This window comes from Haliotis rubra, unplaced genomic scaffold (genome assembly GCF_003918875.1).
Source record: "Haliotis rubra isolate DU_JTF1 unplaced genomic scaffold, ASM391887v1 Scf64, whole genome shotgun sequence".
Taxonomy (NCBI): domain Eukaryota; kingdom Metazoa; phylum Mollusca; class Gastropoda; order Lepetellida; family Haliotidae; genus Haliotis; species Haliotis rubra.
The window spans coordinates 2821473-2844729 of record NW_025767346.1 but is presented as its reverse complement, the minus strand read 5'-3'; the positions used below and the strand labels follow the sequence as shown (position 1 = coordinate 2844729).

At 39.1% G+C, this 23257-nt stretch overlaps 1 protein-coding gene and 2 long non-coding RNA genes across 3 annotated transcripts in view; 2 read left to right on the top strand and 1 right to left on the bottom strand.

Moving 5' to 3' along the window:
- The window catches only part of LOC124256784, a 126900-nt gene that overhangs the window by 16603 nt on the left and 87040 nt on the right, over positions 1 to 23257 (bottom strand). The window contains exons 9-11 of the mRNA XM_046690744.1: positions 5518 to 5901; positions 4768 to 5118; positions 2807 to 2854 (exon numbers count right to left, since the gene is read on the bottom strand). Coding sequence (XP_046546700.1) covers positions 2807 to 2854; positions 4768 to 5118; positions 5518 to 5901 — 783 coding nt within the window. The remainder of the gene's footprint in view (positions 1 to 2806; positions 2855 to 4767; positions 5119 to 5517; positions 5902 to 23257) is intronic.
- The window catches only part of LOC124256790, a 55191-nt gene that overhangs the window by 422 nt on the left and 31512 nt on the right, over positions 1 to 23257 (top strand). The gene's annotated exons all lie outside the window — the stretch shown is intronic.
- LOC124256789 lies at positions 14967 to 16032 on the top strand. The gene is made up of 2 exons (XR_006893100.1): positions 14967 to 15505; positions 15876 to 16032. It is a non-coding gene; the product is annotated as an uncharacterized LOC124256789 (long non-coding RNA).

The window sequence follows — 23257 nt, the reverse complement described above, 5'->3', positions numbered from 1 at the left end:
TCAGATTAATGAATGGACAAATATAATGACATGCAGGGGCTACCACACATGAATTGTCCCCATGAAGATCACCAGGAACTTCCTCCGACCTACCAACATCCCTTTACTATTTCTAGTTTATTGACTCGGCTGTCTTGTCTGGGCAGAGCTCATCACCTGTGGATTATACAACTGTTGTCGCACGAATTCGTCACTTTCGAACCCTGTAGGTTATCGATGGTCAAATCCACATCCTGATATGTCCTTTTTCTGAACTGCTATAAGTGCTACAATGTCAGAATGGCTGGTATTTGGTGGTTGATCACCAGTCATCGGGGAAGAGTTTAGTCATTATCACATAGCTTCCTTCCACCAAGTGCTGGGTAATCACACCGACTAGAGATACAGGGATGAAACGTAATCCTTGGTGTATTAATAACTCTGAAAGTAGTGCTTGGTAATCACGCTGAGACAGGGATGGGATTCTCCATCTTTGGTGTGGTACCAACTATGAAAGTTATTGGACCAGGAGCCATCTTACAGGACAGCAACGTAAGACTTTATTGAGCTTCAGTGGTCACAGCCTATGAGCAACAAAATAGGATACCGCACGTGTCCTCTTACCCATACGATCGTATGTCAGTCAGATAAAGGTGTGACACACTATTAATGCTATCCAACCATTTGTGACTTTGTCTTATGAGCCTCTGTGGTCCTTACCAACATTCAAACTCTCAGCGCATAGATAACATTATTCATCTTTGCTGTTTTAATGCCGTGCTCCTTATCAAGATTACCATTTTCATCCAGAACAGCATAAATTAAAGTTTAGCTCCATGGTAGAATTCCTGTCCTTGATGGATCGTCATGCGGATGAACGTGCCAAATGTTATATGATTTCCACAGATACATTGAGTGAGTGAGTGAGTGTGGTTTTAAGCCGCTTTTAGCAACATTCCAGCAATATCACTGCGGGGGGACACCAGAAATAGGTTTCACATATAGTACCCATGTGGGGAATCGAACCTTTGGTCTTTGGCGTCACGAGCGAACGCCTTAGCCACTAGGCTACACCACCGCCCCAGGTACATTAAGACCTGTTACAACTATACATACCTTCTTCTGTCTTGAGACATTTAAACATTCCCAAAACATTATCACGTAAAGTACGTACCTGATATGCAGTCTGCTAGTTTGTCCCTGAAGACGAACCCCAAACCCAGACAGATGGCAACAACAACTAGAATCACACACGCGCCTATAGCCACTCCAACACCAAGAGAGGATTCCTGGTTCTCTTGGACACTCGTCGCTGTCATTTGAAACATAAAATGTATTTCTATGGCTACATTACGTTTTAATTTAATTGTATCCCAATGTTGTAATTATGCTCATGGAAACGAATATGAGATCACCTGAAAGTGCAAGTGTTCCTTTATTCTTTTCCAGAATTTCACCCAGTATGCAATACGAAGCTTGTGAAGAAACCTGGAAAAGAATAAATGAATACTTGTTTTTCTAAGTGTTCCCTTATTCGTTTCCATGCGTATATGATATATTGTTTTGCTCTGGTTGTAGAAGGTCAAGCCATTGTGTTTGGTGATACCTAGTTGTCGGGAATGTGTTACTGTATTACGTCAGAAATTGTCGATATTTTGACACTTTTTAGTCGATTCGTTGTCAAGTGTACTCTGGAATCTTCTACATTAACACCGACTGATCCCTCATGTTACAGAAGATTCTGAAAGGAGGTATTTATACCATTTATTTCGGACGATTACAATTACGGAAATGCTTTCGCTTGTCTTCATTGTTTTCAGTCTAAATATTTATCATTGACCAGACGTCAATATATTTTACACGGGTCATAACAAATCTTTTGTAAGAACTATACGCTGCGCCCCCTACCCTCATTTTTAAAGACATTTGGAAATGCATATACCCCCGTTGCATATATCCCCAACACTTTAACATACCCATTTTGGGGTCTTGGAAGACTGATCAGTCCCTATATCGCATTTGTGTCATCATGCCTAACTGAAACGGATCATGACACGATGCCTTGTTTGCTCTGATCTTTCTCAGTGCGTTCAGTCACCTAATCTCAAGGCCCTGACTCAGTTACAGGTCGCATCCATGTGCAATTTATCCCTGTTAAGTATCTGAATGATGAACAGAACACCTGTTGGAAACATCAACCAAAGACGGTTAAGTACCCTCATTATACCTTTCGCTGAACGTATGTACACCAATCGTAGAATGCTGACATGAACAATTCAAGCTCAAACATAAGTCTGTTATCCGAATGGCAACTAAAGCATGCGGAATATGACAATGGATGTGGGATTCCAATCAGAATATTGAAAATGCAATGGTGGGAGTAAGAACAGTGATGCAGATTGAGGGATACCATTGATAAGGGTAAAGATGACGTTATGATTTGAGAATGTCAGTAACGAGTATAGCCACCGTTGGCAGAATTACGTGCCGCGTATTGTAGATGTAAAAATGTCAAGACAATTATGCCAGAATTATCTATGCTTTTATAGTACTATTGTAATAATTAAATAAATTAATTGTTATACCGCTCTCACCACTTGCAGGCGTTTCTGGAGACGTTGTGCGTCATGGTGGTTGTTGACCTGAAAAAAGACATGACAGTTAGTAAGCAAACCTAACCCTTTGCTTCTGTTGTTGTCACCAAACTGTCAGTAATGTGTATAGCCGCCGTTGTCTGAAAGATGTACCAAGGTCACTGCGTTAGTTTGATCATCGATGTAAACTTATAGTTACCACTCTTGCTTTCTTTCTGTTATACAAAACTCACCACTTGTAGGCGTTTCGGAAGTAGATGTTTCCCCTGGTGGTTGTTGACCTGAAACAAATACAGCAGTTAGGAAGTAATCCTGATCCTTTCCTTCTGTTGCTGTCCTGATAACATGTATGGTGTACCCGGCTGACATATAAGGTTCATCTGCATAACACTCTTCAAATATAGGCCTAATATAGATAACGATTTCATCCCATTGTAATTGTAGCCTTCCTGTTTGACTGTTTGTCGTCCTGGTTTATAAAGTTGAATATATTTGACCAGAACACGAACCTCTTCATGGAAAAGAATATCTAACAGGTTTAAATGTCATTTTCACGAGAAATCGGAGACATGAATTCCCGTTTTGCATAAATTTGAACCAGGTATACTTTTAAAGTCATCAATACACCTTGTCAAAAGTATCGCGCCACCCACTTAAAAGTCAAAGTAGAAATATGATTTTCGTTCTTTTTACACTTCACATACATATGTAATATACGACACCATCTGTAAACATAATACCACAGATGTTCCGAGCTGCACGTGCATGCTTGCCTTAAGCTATAAATGCAGTATGCCCTTGTGGTGTATGTTGGCAGACAGCTAAAATTTGATTGTAGGCAGAAATTTGGACGAACCAGTGAAATGTCCAAGCGTCCAGAGCCTCTGAACCAAATATGGCAAAGTATTGGGATGCACCAGACCGGTACGTCATGTCGTGCTGTTGGAGCACAACTGGACATTAATCGTACTGTCATCAGCAGGCTAATACGTAAGTATGCTGCTACCAGTCAAGTGAAGGATGCACCGAGGTCTGGACGGTCCAGAAAAGCAATGACACGGAAGATCGTGCTCTCGTATGCCATGCCAGACGAAGCCCAATGTCTACTTGTACACAGCTGAGACATGGATGGCATCCATACTACAGAGTGTCCATCAGACGACGCTTAAATTCAGCAAGATTGGGTGCAAGACGACCAATCAGACGTTCGCTCCTCACAAATCAACCCCGTTTAGCCTGGTGCCAATCACGTGCTCGCTGGAACCTCAGAAGAAGGATCCACAGGTCCAATGAAAGCCGATCTTTCCTGCATCATACAGACGGAAGGGCACGCATTTGGAGGCAGAGAGGCACAGCATATGATCAGAGGAACATTAAAGCTGAAATTCCATTGGAAGTTGGATCTGCCATGGTGTAGGGGCTTTGTTCCTATATCCGTAAACTTGACCTCATCACAGTTCCTGGGGCACTGAATGGACAGAGGTACCAGAACTTGATCCTGGACGGTGCTGTGGTGCCTCATATCGATAACCTTGCTCTCGCCACACGTCCAGTCTTCATGGACGATAATGCCAGACCAAATGGTGCTCGAGCTGTTGTTCAGCATCTCCAACACAGCGCCATTGAGACACTACCATGGCCAGCCAGAAGTCCAGACATGAATCCTATTGAGTATTTGTAGGACATTGTGGGACGTACGGTGGGAGCAAGGAATCCTCTAGATCTGGTTCAGAACCTTCAGGAATTGACCCATGCATTGCATGATGAGTGGCAGCAGATCTCCCAGCAGAGAATCAGACGTCTGTTGGCCATCATGAGACGGCGTGTAGTAACTGTTATTCAAGTGTGAGGCGGTTACACCAGATACTGAGTTAGCCAGTCATTGTGGACCTTACTAGTGTGTTCAACATATGAACTGTGTTGTGTGTCTGTTGTAACGACCCCGGCAACCGTACTTATCTCACCTTATTTTAAACTTTAGTTTGCTAGAATGAAACCTTCAATTAGTGCTCTGATTCGGTCTTGTTTTGTCAATTTTCTGACTGAACGCTCACAAGTACCAATTTTATGAGGATGTAGATCCAGTCTTACTTAGTGAAAAAAGTGGGTGGTGCGATATTTATGACGAGGTGCATATATTGCAAAAACCGAAACACATATTAACGTTGAAAAAATAACAACAATTGCCTCTTACCAACAACATTAACAGTCTTGTTTGAGCTGTAGTCAGCACTGATGACAGAACACCTTAACTGCCTCCAATTGTCTTGATTCGAGACTGTGTGAATCAGTGTTGACACCCCTGTGTACTGACATTCCACCGACGACGTAGGAGGGTCGTAGGTGATGTTTTGGTCGTTGGGGTACCGTGTCCAGGTGGTGAACTCGGTATCTATAGATCGCCATTCCCATGTCCACAGGTTCTGGAGGTTGTTATCATCAAACTGGTTCCCGATCCTGCCTGCACATCTGAATGAGATGAGCTGACCATCGTCATACTGGAGCCTGTCTGGAGAAGGAAACATCTCTATCTGCTCTGGATAAGCTGTAAAAAGTATATAGACATTGTAGGTCAACACTCCAGAAAGAGGAGAAGAAGAACGACAATATTATCAATAAAGTAACAATTTTAAATACTTCAGATGTAATAGGAACTGTCTAAATGTTTTATAAATATCGAATTGATTTGCATGAATGGCACCTGATTAGATTGTTTAAATTGTAACTAATGCAAGTACATACAAGACACGTCTGCAGAGATAACACTAAATAATGCAGTGAAACAATTTAAATGTAAAATATTTATGTATACACAAACATACAATATAGTGTACATATACACACACACACACATATATGATGTGTGTATGCGTATGTGTGTGTGTGTATCTCAAGGATTCAAAACGTTTCAGATTCAGTCGGAGTAAATATTAACATTACGCACTTCTAGCTGTAATGTTGGTAGTTGTCTCATCCCTTCCAGCTGACCCCGCCAAGTATAACGTTTTGCAGTAGTATGTAGAAGCAGCATCAGCACATCTCAGATCTGTCAGGATGAACTGTATACTGCCAGTTGCTCCACTAATAGAACCCGAGGCTGTCATCCGCTGTTGTAGACTTGTGTCCACTACTTGTACTGACGAAACTGTAGTGGTCATTTGTATTATAGGCTGATCTGACCCAGTAGAAAACTTCTTGCCAATCGATATGGAAAACACCTGTGTAATCCCAGGTGCATTTGGCCTGCAACTTACAGTCAGCTGAGATGTTGGGCTACTGCCCCCGATTGTTATTTGGCTTGGTGATGCGGTTAGGCTTGCCCCAGAGGCTGAAAAACATGTGGTTCAATTCATGTTAATTCAATATAAATGAGGATTGATTGATTCATATAAATATTTGTACCCAATACTATATCTGTGTAAAACATACCAACGGTCATGGTAACACAGTCAGTAGGGTGAACGTCTGAGTGTGTCAAGAAGTATGTTGCCTAACTGTGGAGCGATGGTAAGGGTGTGTGTAGTGTTCATGCCAATGATAATATAGACACAAATACGAAGTATTCCCACATTGTCTTTACTACTATCATTTCAAATATTGTTTAAAATACACACACGTACCTGTACAGGTGAACTCAACCGCCATTAGAAATCCGACCTGCACATTATACTTCCTTGTTGAATGCACACTCTCTGCAAGTGTGTGAGGCGTATTGTACGTACGTTTACAGTTCATTGTTAGAGTCTGATTGAACAGATACACCTACATGATACTGGATCAAAAGTATAAAGGAGAAGTAGGTCATGATTGCAAATGGGGGTACCTGCTCACTGAAACGGAAAAGTTGTGACAACACTGTAATATCTCCAGGTTTAGTGAGAGCAGCTTGAATGTGTTCACAGGTATTCACTGTAATATCCCCAGGTTTAATGAGACCAACTTGAATGTCTTCACAGGTATTCACTGTAATATCCCCAGGTTTAGTGAGACCAACTTGAATGTCTTCACAGGTATTCACTGTAATATCCCCAGGTTTTGTGAGACCAACTTGAATGTCTTCACAGGTATTCACTGTAATATCCCCAGGTTTAGTGAGACCAACTTGAATGTCTTCACAGGTATTCACTGTAATATCCCCAGGTTTAGTGAGACCAACTTGAATGTCTTCACAGGTATTCACTGTAATATCTCCAGGTTTTGTGAGACCAACTTGAATGTCTTCACAGGTATTCACTGTAATATCTCCAGGTTTAGTGAGACCAACTTGAATGTCTTCACAGGTATTCACTGTAATATCTCCAGATTTAGTGAGACCAACATGATCCTCACAGTTTACGTCGCATCACCGTTTTACAAACGTTGAAACTTAACGTTGTGTAATAGTCTATGCGCGACGTTTTGACAACGTATGTATGTCATGTTGAGACGTAACGCCGTTGTATCATGACGTTACCAATGAACAACCTTCCGAGAACGTTGAGAAAACTGTGTGTGTTAGCTCGGGAACCGTCAAAGTCAGCAACATTTTTTTCAACTTTCAACAACGGCCTGTAAAACATCTAACCTAAAGACTAATCCGTACCTTAAAACAGAAAACAGATCCTGTCACTGGGACACATCTAACCACTCAATCCTCTTAAGTCAGAGCTTACACCCAGCATGGGTCGTAGAGAGCATCAAGCTTTTCCTCTCTTAAATCACAGTCAGTAGTTTAACCTTCCTCAGTAGGAAAAGTGTATAACAATGATTTACTTTGACAAACTCTGTTCTTGTGTGTTGATTTCAACAGGTGCTGTCACTATAGCAGGTGTCTGCATGCTGTAATGGTTGAGACAGAATCTGTGTTATGGCTACACGTAAGGACATGTTGAAATTCTCCTCCAACAAACTAACTATTTTTTGGTTGTGATGTCAATTGAGACATATCAGATTTTATTGTTATCAGGTGAAAGTGTTTTATGTACTTATAAAATTATGCAAATAAAAGTATAAAAACGAGAAGGCTGTGGCGAATAAGAGTACTCCCCCTTTGATAGTGAACGTAACCTCAGCAATGTCGCATTCAAACACACTGGGTACACCTAATTACACGCACTCAATAGGTATAGCTCCGGTCGATGGGAGAACATTGAACGCAGACTGGTACACAAGTACAGATCCCCAATGTGCAGAGATCTCCAAAACAATCTTCCGATGACGACAACCACCAAACGATAAAGATGACGTCACACGCTCAAATATTTTATGCTTGCAAGAATTAAAATCATCCACATTTACATGGTAACATCATTGTTTTAGAGTGTTTAATTAATTTTCTGTGATCTTATCTAGTTTGCATTACCACTATTGCCTTGATGACGCGAAGATGTGGCAGAAACGTTTTTGTGGAGTGTCACCTTGAGGATGAGTAGTGATTAGGAAGCCAAATGACGTCACTCATTCATAAACGCTGTGTTGTGTATTATTGCGCAGCTACGATGAGAAAAATATGAAACATGAATCTATTCGACCATAAAATGGTGCGATTTAATGGTGTGTAAGAAACAGATTACTTAACGAGTGTCTGCCAGATGCCATTTATCTTACAATTTTTTGTTTCAAAACGTATTTAAATCGCTTTCGCTGTAAGTCCACATGGTCCCTGACACGATGACGCAGATGACGCATTTGAATAATACTGTGATCAAGAGAAATGTCAAAAAAGAAGGGTGGCTACAGGGTGGCATATTCATTAGACCAGTGGTCATACACAGACTATAAGAGAGATTCTGCATTATTGGCACGGTTAATGAAATTATGTTTCAAGATGTCCATACCGGTAACGCACCTGCTGACCCGTTCCTGACACTGAGTTACATTCCTCAGCTATGGAACAGCCTGTGTATGTATATCTATGGAAGGTTGAAATTACATCTCGAACGTGTAGCGTAATTCTTCATATATTATCTAATATTCCATTACAAGGGATAACTATCTCAAATCATGAACTATGAAGTATCTCTTTAATAATATCAGCTCTCATTAAGTCATAGCATTTTATAAAGAAATAGATTTGTTAAATGATTTGTGAATAGATAAATATTTTATGATTGGATTATCTACTGAGATTGTTAGTGGCAGTATCCTCAAAAGGGGTTAAAGCATTGTAAAATTATTGTCCCCCCTGTCCCCACTTGTTTAATGGTAGAATATGTGTATTTTTAATGTATGACTAGATTTATGTAAATTGCTAAAGGCTGAAGGGATGGTGTAAATCCAGCTAGGGTCCATGCAGTCTCCATGGTCCCTAGTATGGTGATCTACCTTCAGTTGTTGGCAATATATAGCCTGATTTTATGTTGTGTTGTCATTCATAGTTAAACAATTTAGATTTAATTACTAGTTTTGAATTCATTTCTCTGATAATGTAGTTGTTTTATTGTCCTTTGCAGACAGGTAAGTATAATATCTAACTGTGTTTTCATTCATTTATAAATTTACAACTTCCTTAAACACGGTATGGCTGAAATACTGCCGATGTGACTTTAAATTGTAACTCACTCACTCTTATATTATCTTATATCTGCTTGCTCACAAACGAAACTGAAAGAGAGTAGTAACTCTGACATACAAAGCCTTTCACGTGCTGTCCGAGGTCACGTGGCTCACGACTGTAAAAATACTGTCCTTGGGATCTTGATTTCTTTGGCTATGTTCCATCACTCAACCCCATTTACTACTACGCATATTTGCAAATTTTGTTTCAGCAACGATATAAAGATGTATATTTCCAAGAGTGGAGCATTGAATTATCCATATCAAACTCTCTTAAATCTTACACTATGATTAAACAGGACTACTATCCTGATATATATTTATCTATCAATAATGCCGGTCTACGGAGATGCCTGACAAAGTTGCGTTGTAATATGCATGGTTTCAATATGAATTCCTATAGATATTATAAAAAATCAGGCACATCTTGTTCTTATTGTACAAAGCAGATAGAAGATGAACATCATGTTATTATGGTATGCCAAGCTTCAAACGATTTGCGCATCAATAACATTCCAGCCTATTATTATTACCACTCAAGTATGTATAACCCGATCTACCTTTTCACCAATGTTAAGCTATTTAACCTTTGTATTTTCATTGAAATGGTGTTTAAACTAAGAAATAATGTAAATGATATATGTTAAATTCAAATGAATTTTGCTTGTGGCGCAGTATGTATGTTCACTCATATTTTTCACATGTTGTACTGCTTGCCTCATTTGGCCATCTGTACGGAATAAATGATGATGAATGATGATGATAATTGCATATTTCTGTAGTTTCACCCCAAAAGAAAATATCACCTATTTCATTGGTGACATTTGGTGTTCAAGACGTAAATAGCGCGATGATGAAGCTATTGAATACAATGTTACCAAACCGCCCGATATACCATTTGTTACCAAATGACCAGTAGCCACGCCTGCCGACAGAAATATCTTAACAAACAGACAAAGCCATGTACGAACATGTTGGGAACGTTAGTTGATAATAGCTCTCAAGGAAGGCATTGAATGAAATGAAGTGGAATGAATGAATTACGTAATTACGTAACAGAATACTCAAAACAGACACACACACACGCATATATAGATTGTAGGAACATTTTCCCCAGTATATACAAACTATTAACAGTAAGATAGTAAAATATCATGTTACTTCATCAATTTGTTTGAGATATAGAAAGAATGCTAGCATATCATGCTCTTCCATCACCTCTATTTTGACATACAATACAACATCAAGATTATCGATTACAACTGAAAAGAATTCATCTCTCTGTCTCCCTCTCCACTCTATTAAAGTACATACCCACAGTTTAGGATGAAATGGTTATAGTTAACATTGGCAAAGGTGTTACATTGTGTACATTGTTTTGATATTTTGCTTCTGGATCCAGTCCATATTACATACTGCCATTCTTCTCTCAATTCTGGATATAATAATGCCATGCTGTATAACACATGAGGTGAAAGTGCTGTATGGTGTATATAACATCTAGACAGGTCAGCTATGTAATGAAAACCCGTTCACCTGTACAACTGAATATATTTCTCTTACTGTTGAAAATGTACTTAAAGATCAGCATTTACAAAGGTGGCACAGTGACATCAAAAGCAGTTCCAAAGGACTGTATTATCGAGTTCTGAAAGATTCCCCATCACTTGAAAAATACCTCTTATTACCAAAACAAATATCTTATCCTTTACTGTTATTTAGAACAAGTAATCATCATCTCCCAGTTGAAACTGGCCGTTGGAAACTCATCCCGCAAAATGATAGACCCTTCCATCTTTGTAATTCATCCTCAACAGCTGGTGAATTTCATTATCTATTTTAGATGTTCTGCCTTCACTCAAATTAGATCTCATTATTTGGAGCCATATTATTGTATATTGGCTAATTTGTATAAGATGATATCATTGTTCACATCCAACAAACTGTCTATTCTTAAGAAATTATCAAAGTTTATATCTATTATCAACAACCGTGTTTAAGCTACGCAGAAACTAAATTATGCAACGACCTTCCATCAATGCTATCAAATCTATGTGTAATATGTATCTAATGCTCTTGTACCACCATGGGTGGTTAAAAAGAGAAGAAAGATTGATTGATTGATAGATGTTTCATTTACTTCAATCTTTAATTCATTAATTCATTCAATTATGTGTACCGGACGTCAGCGGATGAAGGGCGTCCTTCCATAACTCTAAACATGATATGATAAAATAAGATCATATCATTTTGGAAGTATCATTTGCAAATAGATACATTTGTTTATACAATCATATCGTTTCACTAAGTACATTTCTGCTTATGAAATTAACACATTTTTAAATTTTATAATTTTTGGCTGCAATGAGGCATATCTTTGGACTTGAGAACATTTCTGTTGCAAGTATCGAGAACTGGGGATCCTACTGCATACCCATGATTCGTTAATCCGGACAGTTTCTGAAGGGTAATCGAGGTTTCATTGTATAGCATTTCATTGTATTACACACTCTAATATAACACAGCCACGGTTGAGTGAGTTCATAAACAACTGGCATGAAGGTATCCGCTGTAAAGACAATTACAACTCTGTAAATCCAATTACAGGGAGCTTATAAATACTGGCGTGAACCCATTACTCATTGTCTATACCTCATAGTGCAAGAAAGACACGGAGCGTCACAAGGTAAGATCTCCATCACCGCATCTGTTTGTTATAGAGGGTACGGGTGGCTGGGAGTTCTGCAGTATTGCGTTCCTTATGCTTAAGTGGTGGTGGGGAAGCTCATGGTTAAAGCTTTCGCTCGTCTTGCCAGACCCGGGTATGATTACCCGCATAAATACAATGTGTGAAGCTAAGTTCTGGTGTCCCCCGCCGTCCTGTTACTGGATGATCCCACTAGGGTCTCCTCCGTCAAAAGCACACCATATTCTCCACCATTTCCATTACGAGTTTCATTGTTGCAGTTGACAGAATGAAGATCGCCGTTGTTGGGTTACTGGCGCTGGTGGTGAGCGCTGTCACAGATGGAGCATCGGTCTATAATAACGACGAAGCGGTGAGTGTCGATGCTCAAAGAAACATCCACACTGATCATGTCAAGGAGACTACGTCATTATATTTTTTTACTGTTTACTCCTTTACTAATATATAACTTCCAAAGGTTATTTAAAAAATAACACACACACCCCCCCCCCCCCCACACACACACACACTCATTTCTAATGGCTATGAGTAGATTTGCTTTCATATTTTTTTTTAATGTGAAACTGGTGAGTTTGATGATAATGATTATAGATATGCAATATTAATCTTCCCCAATGACGTACTACAAATGCAGTTTCGCATACATTTCTCTTGAATACGGCCTAAAGGTTATTGACATGAAAGGATGTCTTTAAGTCGGGATTGGCATTTCATTGTGAACTTGATATGAGGACAAGGGTCAAAGTCACAAGGTTACTGACATTAAATTGTGTCTTGCAATTGCATTTCTTTGAGGTCAGATTGCGAAGATCGATGCTCAGTGTGTCAAAAGCGGGATTTAATGTTGCTGAGTGGATATACGGCGTCATACAGCTGAAATATTGATTATCCTGATAAACTTGTTACGCTAAATCACTTATTCTTGCTTACAGACGCGTGAAGATCCGGGGTAGAATAAACTAAACTCACTCACTCACTCACTCTTGCTCACAGTAGTTGAGTTGTGCTACACCGTTGCATTGCCCCAGGTTTGTTTCTGCTGCAGATGTTCGGGGACCGACAGGCGTTGTTAGAGAGCATCCTACAAATGGGTGAGCTAGTTTATACTTGTAGAGTCCTTTCATAAGCACCCCAATAGATCATAGTTTAACATCGGGACATCTTCCGAGCTGTCTAAACGAGGATGTGTGGTTACAAAATCTGATGTGCAAATATAGACATGCAAGTGTTTGCCATTTCTCTTATAGTTGAGATGGTCGAAACATCCGGAAATAGTACGTAAGTATGAGTTTCTTGCCATGTTTTTAATCCAAGTCCTTTTGAATCTAGAAGATAACGTATGAACCGAGTCAGCACTTTCATTTTCCTCTCTGCAAAGCAATAATTGATGGCATTCGAGGAAAGAATTGTATATTCGAAGAACAATTTAATGAATAAATCAAAATATTGCCCTTTCGCACAAAGGATACATGGATTTTGCTATTATTACACATAGTCATGATTTCAAGTTGTCCAAACAATGAAATGCGCCGATAGCAGGTGGGAATTGATTTATTCGAGATGAATGTGAAAATCGGAGGCCATATTTCCTTTTTGGGTTAGGTTTCTTTCGATACCGTTACTCTCATCACAAAGACATAACAAGACATAGACATGATTATGATTAGCAAGCATGGTTCACATATCTCCTCACTACTAGTTCAACAAAATAAGGGTCGATTTGCATACAAAGCGAAACATCATGCAAGGGTTTCATTTGATGATTATCACGATCACCATTTTCAAATCAACAATCTCTTAAACACCACATTCTGCCTGATCTGGATCATATTAGAAATCTGGGAGCTCAGACATGCAGGAATGCAGATGGGTTCCAGCTCAGACATAGATCTGAGTGGCGGTCTCACTTAGGTTTACCTCAGCTATGCGGAGTTCAAGCACAGTCAGACATGATATGAGCTGAACTGCTTGGGAGTTCAAGTTCCCATACATGAGCGTTGGGAAGCTCCACCCTAGAGGTACATGAGCTGGTGGGAGCAGCAGCCCTGAGATATATGAACTGAGCGGAGGTCAAGTTATACAGGAGCTGCGCGGAGTTACAGCTCGGACATACATGAACTGAGCAGCACTGCAGCTCACACGCGTGTGCTCAGCGGAATTCAAATTCACACTTATGAGCTGTGGGGAGATGCATGAGCTGGTCGGAGTTGCAGCTCAGACGTACCTGAACTGAGCGGACCCACAGCTGAGACATACATGAGCTGACTCCCGTTGACAAACGGGAGCCTATCGATGTTCCACTCAGAGATAAATGAACAAATATGCAGCTCAGATTTACGTGGGTTGAGCGTGGTTCCATCTAAAAAATACATGAACTGGACGAAATCGTAGCTCAGAGATACATGAGCATGTGCTCAGGGGAGTTCCCGCTGAGAGATACACCAGCAGAGCTGAGCATACCTTTCAAGTGGCACATACACCTGCGGTCGCCGGCACAAGAGGAGTCGGATATCGTACAATCCGTTTGACATGCAGTTACACATGTTTTTCAGGTCACTCCAGTTACCACGTGCAAGTTTTACAATTATCCAGTATGGGCTAAGGAGCTCCTATTTGTTTGAAATATTGTATGTTCGGGTAAAAATATGCAGTCATGTAATAGATGAGCGTTGAGACGATTTCATATGGTTGGATACACAACAGGTCCTGCAGTAAACACAGGGAGTTGTTAACATGTCTGACCTTTGTGTTTAGGGTGCCATTAAGTCCAGAATTTCTGGAGGCACTGAGACCATAGCCACAGGAAACTAACAAAGTGGAGTAAAACAAAACAATGCATATCCAAGTGAGTACGTTGAAACAAGGATAAAAGTATAAACATTTGAATTACAGATTTGTTGCATAATAAAGGTGTATGACAAAGGAAAGCATGTACAGGATTGTAACTTGCTACAGGATAAGAAAAAAAAAAGCATGCACAGGATTGTAGCTTGACAAAGCATACATAGGACTGTAGCTTGACATACAGGATAGGAACGAAACAAAGCATACACGAGGTTGTAGCTTGACATACAGGATAGGAACAAAACAAAGCATGCACAGGATTGTAGCTTGACATACAGGATAAGAGTGAAACAAATCATACACAGGATTGTGCCTTCATATACATTATAGAAACAAAACAAAGCAGGGGCAAGTTTGTAGCTTGACATACAGGACAAGTAATACACACGCGAGAAAGACACATGACATAATGACATTAGCTAAAAATAGACATATTGTTTAGCATAGTTTGACATTTAGATGAAGAAGAAAATGTTGTGGAAGCTGTAGCTTGACATAAAGATCAGAGCATACAATACATACACTGGATAGTAGCTTGACATACGAACAAAGAAGTACATGCAACGCGTTACTGTTGTCATACAGAATAGTAAACAGAGCACACAGGCTAGTAGTTTCAAGTACAGGATGAGAACAAAACAATTCATAGACGGCTTAGTAGCTTCAAGTTCAGGATAAGATCAAAACGATATACAGTTTATTTTCTTAACAGAAAAACAAGAATAAAACGATGCATACACTGGTAGTAGGTTGGCATTCAAGGTAAGAGTAAAACCATTAACGTTCAAAACAATAAAGGATAGGGCACAGCATACATGATTGGCAGAAGCTTAAAGTACAAAATAAGGTGAGGTGAGGTGACATTGGATTTAACGTCGTGCTTGAGAATATTTCGCTCATATGACGACGTGCATGCTTGTGTCCGGTAGGTGCGGCTGCTTGTACTAGCCCAGACTTAAGCTCGTTTTATAGTGCTAGCTCACTGAGATACCATGCTGCAGTGAAGCATGAATACCCCACTCAGACACAGTATACTGACTCCGAGCCGACCAGTCCTTGTTGTACCCATTAATGCTGAGCGCCAGGCAGGGACCAACAAGTACCATATTTTAACGTCTTTTGGTATGACGCGTTCGGGGATCGAGCCCGCGACCTTCCTCTCTCCGGGCGGACGCTCTAACCACTACACCACGGAGGCGGTCAGTGTACAAAATAAGAATAAAATATAGCGTACATTGATTAGCAGCTTAACGTACAAAAACAAAACAGTGCATACATTGATAGTAGATTGACGTAGAAGATTACAGGGATGACATGCACACACAGGTCACATGGTTGTCATACAGGATAAAATAAAACACTAAACCAACAAAAGAAAAAAGAGAAAGAAAAATGCACAGGTTAGTGCCGCTACCTTCATAACCAGTTATATTCTAGCACATACGGTCTTTGATGTCTACATCTAACAATTTGTAAGTCAAATAAACCATGCCTTTTCAAAGATGATTTCAAAGGACGACAGGCGACTCTTGCCAAATGATTGGTTGGTCAAGGTGAAAGCATGCACCAAACCTTATAAGGTTTATGTAAAGAATTTGTCTATGTGTCTCACGTTGATAAAACAAACAACAATGGTGGTGACAAATTACAAGAACGTAATCTGAGATAAAACTCGCAATCATATCGTTTCATAAAAACCAAAACTATTTAACTTTTAGATGGTAATCTTACCATTCCTTTCACTTTCAAGGTGTGACCTTCTTTACAAAGACTGAGACAGAAACCGAAAAGTTAACTGATTTCCACCCACCAAAACAAATCAATTCAGGACACCACGATTGCAGTCAACGTTACCAGCTCGTGTTACCTATTTCCTTAAATGTCATTCCTCCAAACTATTAAATCAAACTATAGTTCAGAATTGCAAATGAACCATATTTAAAAGGCCTCCCTGAGGCTAAATTCTAAATAAGATGTAATATATTGTACATTAATGCGTTTCGCATTGTTCAGTTATGTTTCTGCTTTGAAGCTTGCTTTAATGAATAAAATTCATTTAGAAGAATCAGTCTTGTTTTTATTATCCTGTGTCCCGGAAAACACAAAAATACTTGCATAATCATAAGAACGCCATAATAAAGAACCCATTGTATTGATCTGCCTATATCATCATCTTGTCTTTATGAATGAATATCGAATGGTGATGACATCATATGAATGCGAAACGATGGGCGTATCCTGGAACAGGTCACAAACACACACACGGGCAAGTTAATTGGCCATCTGACAAACAAATAAGGGAAGTGCTCATGACAAACACACATAAACACAAGTCAAAATAGGGAATTATACTTGCAAAGCAAGAGGACATCCGCTGCAAGTCAAAATAGCATCATTTTAGTCATCATGTTTTGTGACGTCAGATTTTGAAATGTCCCATACATGCACCATAAAGAGGGATGCAACTGGGTGTTTATGAAAAGGTATTCGTTATCTCTCACCTTACTGTACCCGTCACAAGCAAAGGGACGAGAGCAGATTTGAACAACAACGACGTACTACAACACGAAGAACAAGATTTAACACTCATGATGGTGATGTTCAGACGTTTTGACCTTAGGGTTTAAACTTCACACTAAATCACCTGAAATACAGGAAACTAGACGGAACTAAAATGTGTCAGCAAATGTTGGATATAGTTTCCGTTCATAACATGCTTATGAATTATCAATACACACATCGTGATGAAGCTTTGGTCGATCCTCCGAAAAAAAATGTAATGTTAGGTACGGTAATGTAATGTAAGGTAAGGTAAGGTAAGGTAAGGTAAGGTCAGGTAAGGTAAGGTAAGGTAAGGTAAGGTAAGGTAAGGTAAGGTTGAGGGTAAGGTAAGGATAAGGTAAGGTTAGGTAAGGTAGGTAAGGTTGAGGGTAAGGTAAGGTAAGGTAAGGTAAGGTAAGGTAATGTAAGGTAATGTAAGGTAAGGTAAGGTAAGGTAAGGTAAGGTAAGGTAAGGTAATGTAATGTAATGTAATGTAATGTAAGGTAAGGTAAGGTAAGGTAAGGTAAGGTTGAGGGTAAGGTAAGGTTGAGGGTAAGGTAAGGTTGAGGGTAAGGTAAGGTAAGGTAAGGTAAGGTTGAGGGTAAGGTAAGGTAAGGTAAGGTTGAGGGCAAGGTAAGGTAAGGTAAGGTTGAGGGTAAGGTAAGGTAAGGTAAGGTTGAGGGCAAGGTAAGGTAAGGTAAGGTTGAGGGTAAGGTAACGTAAGGTAAGGTAAGGTAAGGTGGGGTTGGGTGGATGGGGTGTGGTAGGGAAAGGTAAGGTTAAACAAGGTAAGGAAAGGTAAGGTAGGGTATTGTAAGGGTATAGGTAAGGTAAGGTGAGGTAAGGTGAGGCATCTTAAGGTAAGGTATAACTTTACTGTCACAAAGGAAATTTATCTTACATCATCAGACGTTCATACAAGGAAATCAAACATCACTATAAACATACATGAAGAAGTACTTCCTATTCCTGAAATATTGTAACGCATGTGATCGGTTAAGTGAGTGTGTAAGTGTGTGAATTTGGTTTTACGTCGCCTTAAGCATTAATCTAGCAATATCTCGCAGAGGTCACCGTGTATCGGTTTCATTCATTTTACCATAGGGGGACATGAACCCGGGCCGTCGGCGGATGCGTGAACCACTTGGCTACCCCTCCTCCCCTGGTCAGTTAAGGAAAAACCTAAAAGTGTACTGTTATATTTTTCAGTTAGAACTAACTTTACCTGAGTTTTTTTACAGTATTCTTTGACACAACATATTTGTCATATATGAAGCTAATGCAAAATATGATAAAATGTACCATATGCAATACATCAACATATAAAAATCAATTTACTTGCATACTTGATGACACCTCTTGCTGTATTGCTGTCAGTCACTTTCCCTTCAGGCGTCTTTTCTACTTATTGTAGTGAGTGAGTGAACTTAGTTCTAGGCCGCCGCCATATAGCTGTAATATTGCTTAGTGCGACGTAAAACTAAACTCATTCACTCACTGAAACTTGAATCTAGATCACTGTGGATCATAGCTCAGAAGATGTAAATTGTCAAAGACATAACTGCTGGAACATTGAGTGAGTGAGTAAGTTTAGTTTTACGCCTCTTTTAGCAATATTCCAGCAATATTACGGCGGGGGACACCAGAAATTGGCTTCACATATTGAACCTATGTTGGGAATCGAACCCAGATTTAACCACTAGGCTATCCCACCCACTCTATCTATCAGAAAGTGGACTAAGTACGTAAAGGGTAATGTCCGAGTAACTCTCCGTTCCTGAAAAATAATGGATCCGAGACACCCGGAGGGTCTGAGGCACATTATTTTTAAGGAATGAATATTTATGAAGATATTACCCTACTTAAATTACATTCAAGTACTGGTAATTTTATAAGCCAAATGTAATGGAAAGAGTACGGACCATCAAGGCCTTACAACTGAAACTGGTACACATCGCTCCATTCCTGAGAAATAGTGGGGAGCAGACAACAGAAGGACGTCACAGATGTAATTTAATGGAGAGTTAAAGTCGTCATTCAGTGTTGTTGAGAGTATGTTTAGGTATTCAATAAACATGAGGGCTATACAGGACGAACCATTTCCAATGTACTCGATAAGACATGACCGTCAGACTGAAATCGTATTAGAACGATACTCTTTGAAAGGCCAAAGATATTCCAAACATACTTGACAAAGAAGAGAAGTTGCGCTCTTTGAAATGTAACATGTTTACTGCCTTACATATGTTAATGCCTTTTATAATAGCGGTTAAACCCGAAACCGTAACTTTTCTTTGGGTCCTGTTTGAATAACTCTGACTACAACGAATACTGACCGTCCTTAATCCTGGTGTGCGTGTTTAAAGGCCCTGAACTATTATAGCGCATGCTTTATAATAATTCAGGAAAAACTGTACTCTATTACACTATACATGTACATGAAATGAATTTCTTTAACTGTATGAACTGTATTTCTTTTGTAAGATGAAACTTTTAAAACACACTGACGAATAATCTAAGGCAGAAATTATTGGTAGAAAAATGATGTTGTCAGTAAACTAACAATCCTCGCTAAGGGCTACCGCTGTTGTGTTGGTGTGTCTACCCCCTACCTGAAGATGCACGTTGCCGAAAGCAAATGATAACAAGAGTCAGGACGCTTTACGTTCAGTTTAAATCATCCTCTCATTATTAGCTCTGCTACATTTGGGATTATGGTTCACCACGTTTGGCAATATGTACGTCTCTTTTTTACTTCTAGTATAAGATTAGATCAAATTCTCAAGATCATGCTTACTTGTCACGTGATATTCCACAGACGCATTGTGCAGATGTCACGACAATTCTTTAAGCCATTAAGCACGTATGTCACCTGTAAATATATGGATACCTACATGAAACCTAAAACAAGTCTTAGCAAGTTGTTTCAAAACTATCAATAGAACAAAAGTACTCAAGCAGTTATCTCTACCGCCATTAGAAGTCCGAACCTAACCGATATACGTCCTTGTTGGATTCTACAGCCTTGTCAGATTTGTGATATTATACCTTTACAATTCTGTTCGGGTTACTGTTAAACTGAGACACGAATATGAAAAGGATAAATGGAATGCTGGTTAAGATTGCATATAAAGCTACTTGCGCAGTGAAGAAGATAGGTTAGGGTTGGGATAATATAGTTGATACTTATTGTCACAGACAGCAATACATTACTTAAGCTTTATCGGTACACTGTTTCTATCCTACAATATGATAATACCATTGCTGTAATAACACCATGTGAAAATTGAAAACACTTGTACAGCAGCAAATCAAACGTCCACTTGTGAACTGTGAGATCTGTGAGAAATGTGAGACATTCTCACCTGTGGTCGCTGATTCACCTACATTCGTTTCCGGATGTCTAATTTTTTGCAAATTCTAGACGCAATATTGGTCCCCCAAAATAAGAAATTGCCGAAATTACAAATCAATTATATGAGATTCATACGACGTAAGCTGAAATTAAAACGATAAATTGGAACTAAACAAAGTAATTTGAAAGTAACTACATATGTAGTTGACACTGTCAAACCACTTTGTGAAATGTTAAACGAGAAACAAAAGAACAGGCCCTCATTTCACAATACACGAAGGTGATCGTAAATCACTAAGGTAACCTTAGTGCAATGTAAAAGAATGGGAGTTATGGTTAACCTTAGTAAAGGTTGCTTCGTGAAAGGAGCCCCAGATTATCTCAGAACACAAGGTTAATCATGACTGTGAAAATTGTCTGTCTTTTGGCTGCAAAATTAAAACGTTAAACTTCGACATGATTTGAAAGTGTGGAACCACATAGCTTGGATAAAGTTGAAAATATGTGCCAAGTCATATTTCACCCGGAGCTTTTTAAATTGGAAGGAGAAGTCAAAAAAAGAATAGCACGAAAATATTCGTTTCCAGAAACATGAAATGTTATCTGCTGTCATTAAAGACAAACGTGGTTTATCAAGACTATCTGTGAAATAGTGCATATCCATACGTTTTTACTTGGGGGTGATATTTACATATGAACGGTTTAAGTAAAAACTTTCACAATATATTGTAATATACCAACACATATCGCAATATATCGCAATACGAAAATTTGGGCAATACCCAACCCTATCATACATGTATATACATCAACTCTGCGAACCAGTGTCATACCAGCGTATTATCTGCTGCCTTTACAAACCAATAGCCCAAGTTTCCATTCACCCGATGGTCATTAAAATATTGAACGCTTCTGAGACGTTGACGATTGAGAAACAAGATATAACTTTATCATCCCTGAGGAAATTCTCTTTGTATCAAAAACGGCCTCAAAAAGAGTATATACAAAATTCACAAAAGAAATATACACAATAATTACATGCACAAAATGAATGCTGATGATTCCATACAATTAACCACATAGATGAAGAGGCTGAGTTAGTAGTTATCCCATACATGATGACTTTTCTAAAACACTTGTTGCAATAATAACACGAATACTGGATGGTATGAAGGACTGTCAAGCTCGGTTTGTTTTAAGCGAAAGTAATCGAAATGTGTTGTCCATTAACTGTAATTTTAATAAAGTTATACAATATATATGGTTTGCGTTCAAAAAGCTCTTCCTCGAACAGCAAAAATCAAAATACCGTACATCATTGCTGGGGCATTTATTGAAGTTCAGGGGTCATGAGAACAATTGTTGATTATACGAGACAGGGTTTAATTGTCACCCGACAAACATGTATAAATATATCCTCAGCGTTGTCACTTGTTAATGTAGAAATCTTAAGGGAAGTGATCAAAGTGTAGTTTGTTGTAAAATATTGTTGCTATTCATAAAGCACGTAAGAATGAGTTTGAGAAATGAATTCTTGATCTGAAGAAAAGAGTGCAGCACAGTATGTATATGCTATATATCATCTCTCGTTTGACCTTGAATTTAATCAAGACATGAAAGCATGTGCTTAATTTATGAGTTATGGTACATGAGGTAAATGAATCTGATGTTTGTCCAGGCGTTTAATCAAGACGTGTCAATACAAGCAGGTGCTTACCTTATGTGTTATGGTAAATGTAGAAACAAACGAAATAACGAAAAGTCAAGTGAAATGTCATTGACATTTGTTATATGGCAAAGATTCGCAACTTGCGTTGTGAAACATCGGTATACCTGACCGTACCGAGTATAGTGTTCCGACTGTAAGCATTCGGAATGGTTCATGTAAACTTGAGCGCTCACTGGTTCATGAATACACACATTTATTTGAACACATTTTGTTAAAGCAAGAATCAACGTGTAGATTACACATTTGTACGTTTTATATTGAGATATAGATCATATATCCTTCCAGCTACGTAGATTCATGCTCGCGATGTCTATCACTGTATTGTCTGGTCCACAATCAATTATTGACAGACCGCGGTGATATAGATTCAATGTTGCCGAGTACAGCCTTAAACAACAACAAACCAAATAATATGATAGAACATGATGGTGATGTTCGGACGTTTTGACCTTAAACATATGAGGGTTATATAATATCTACCAGGTGTAGCCTAGTGTCAGCCTAGTGGTTAAGGCGTTCGCTCGTTACGCCGAAGACCTGAATTCGATTTCCCACTTGCGCACAATATATGAAGCCCATTGCTGGTGTCCCTCGTCGTGATATTGCTAACATATTGCTGAAAGCGGCGTAAAATTAACTCACTCATTAATATCTACAAGCTTTATGAAATCATTGCATCATTATGTATTAATGACAACTGGTTGTCACAACAACCATAAAATAATGCAGTAATTAATGTTCAGTTGATACAACTGAATTTCTATTTTTATGATCAAACAAGTTTCCATTGACTTCTGAGCAAATGTCTAATCGCCATTGATTGTAAAGGTGACTGTTGGTAGTTGATCGTCAGTGTCTCCTCGTTTCACACATTCTGGTATGTCTGTATCTTCTCGTAAGTGTTGGGGACGTCAGCAGCTTCTCTCTGTAGGGCTTCGTAATCATTTCTGTCCACTGGTACTTCGTACTCGTC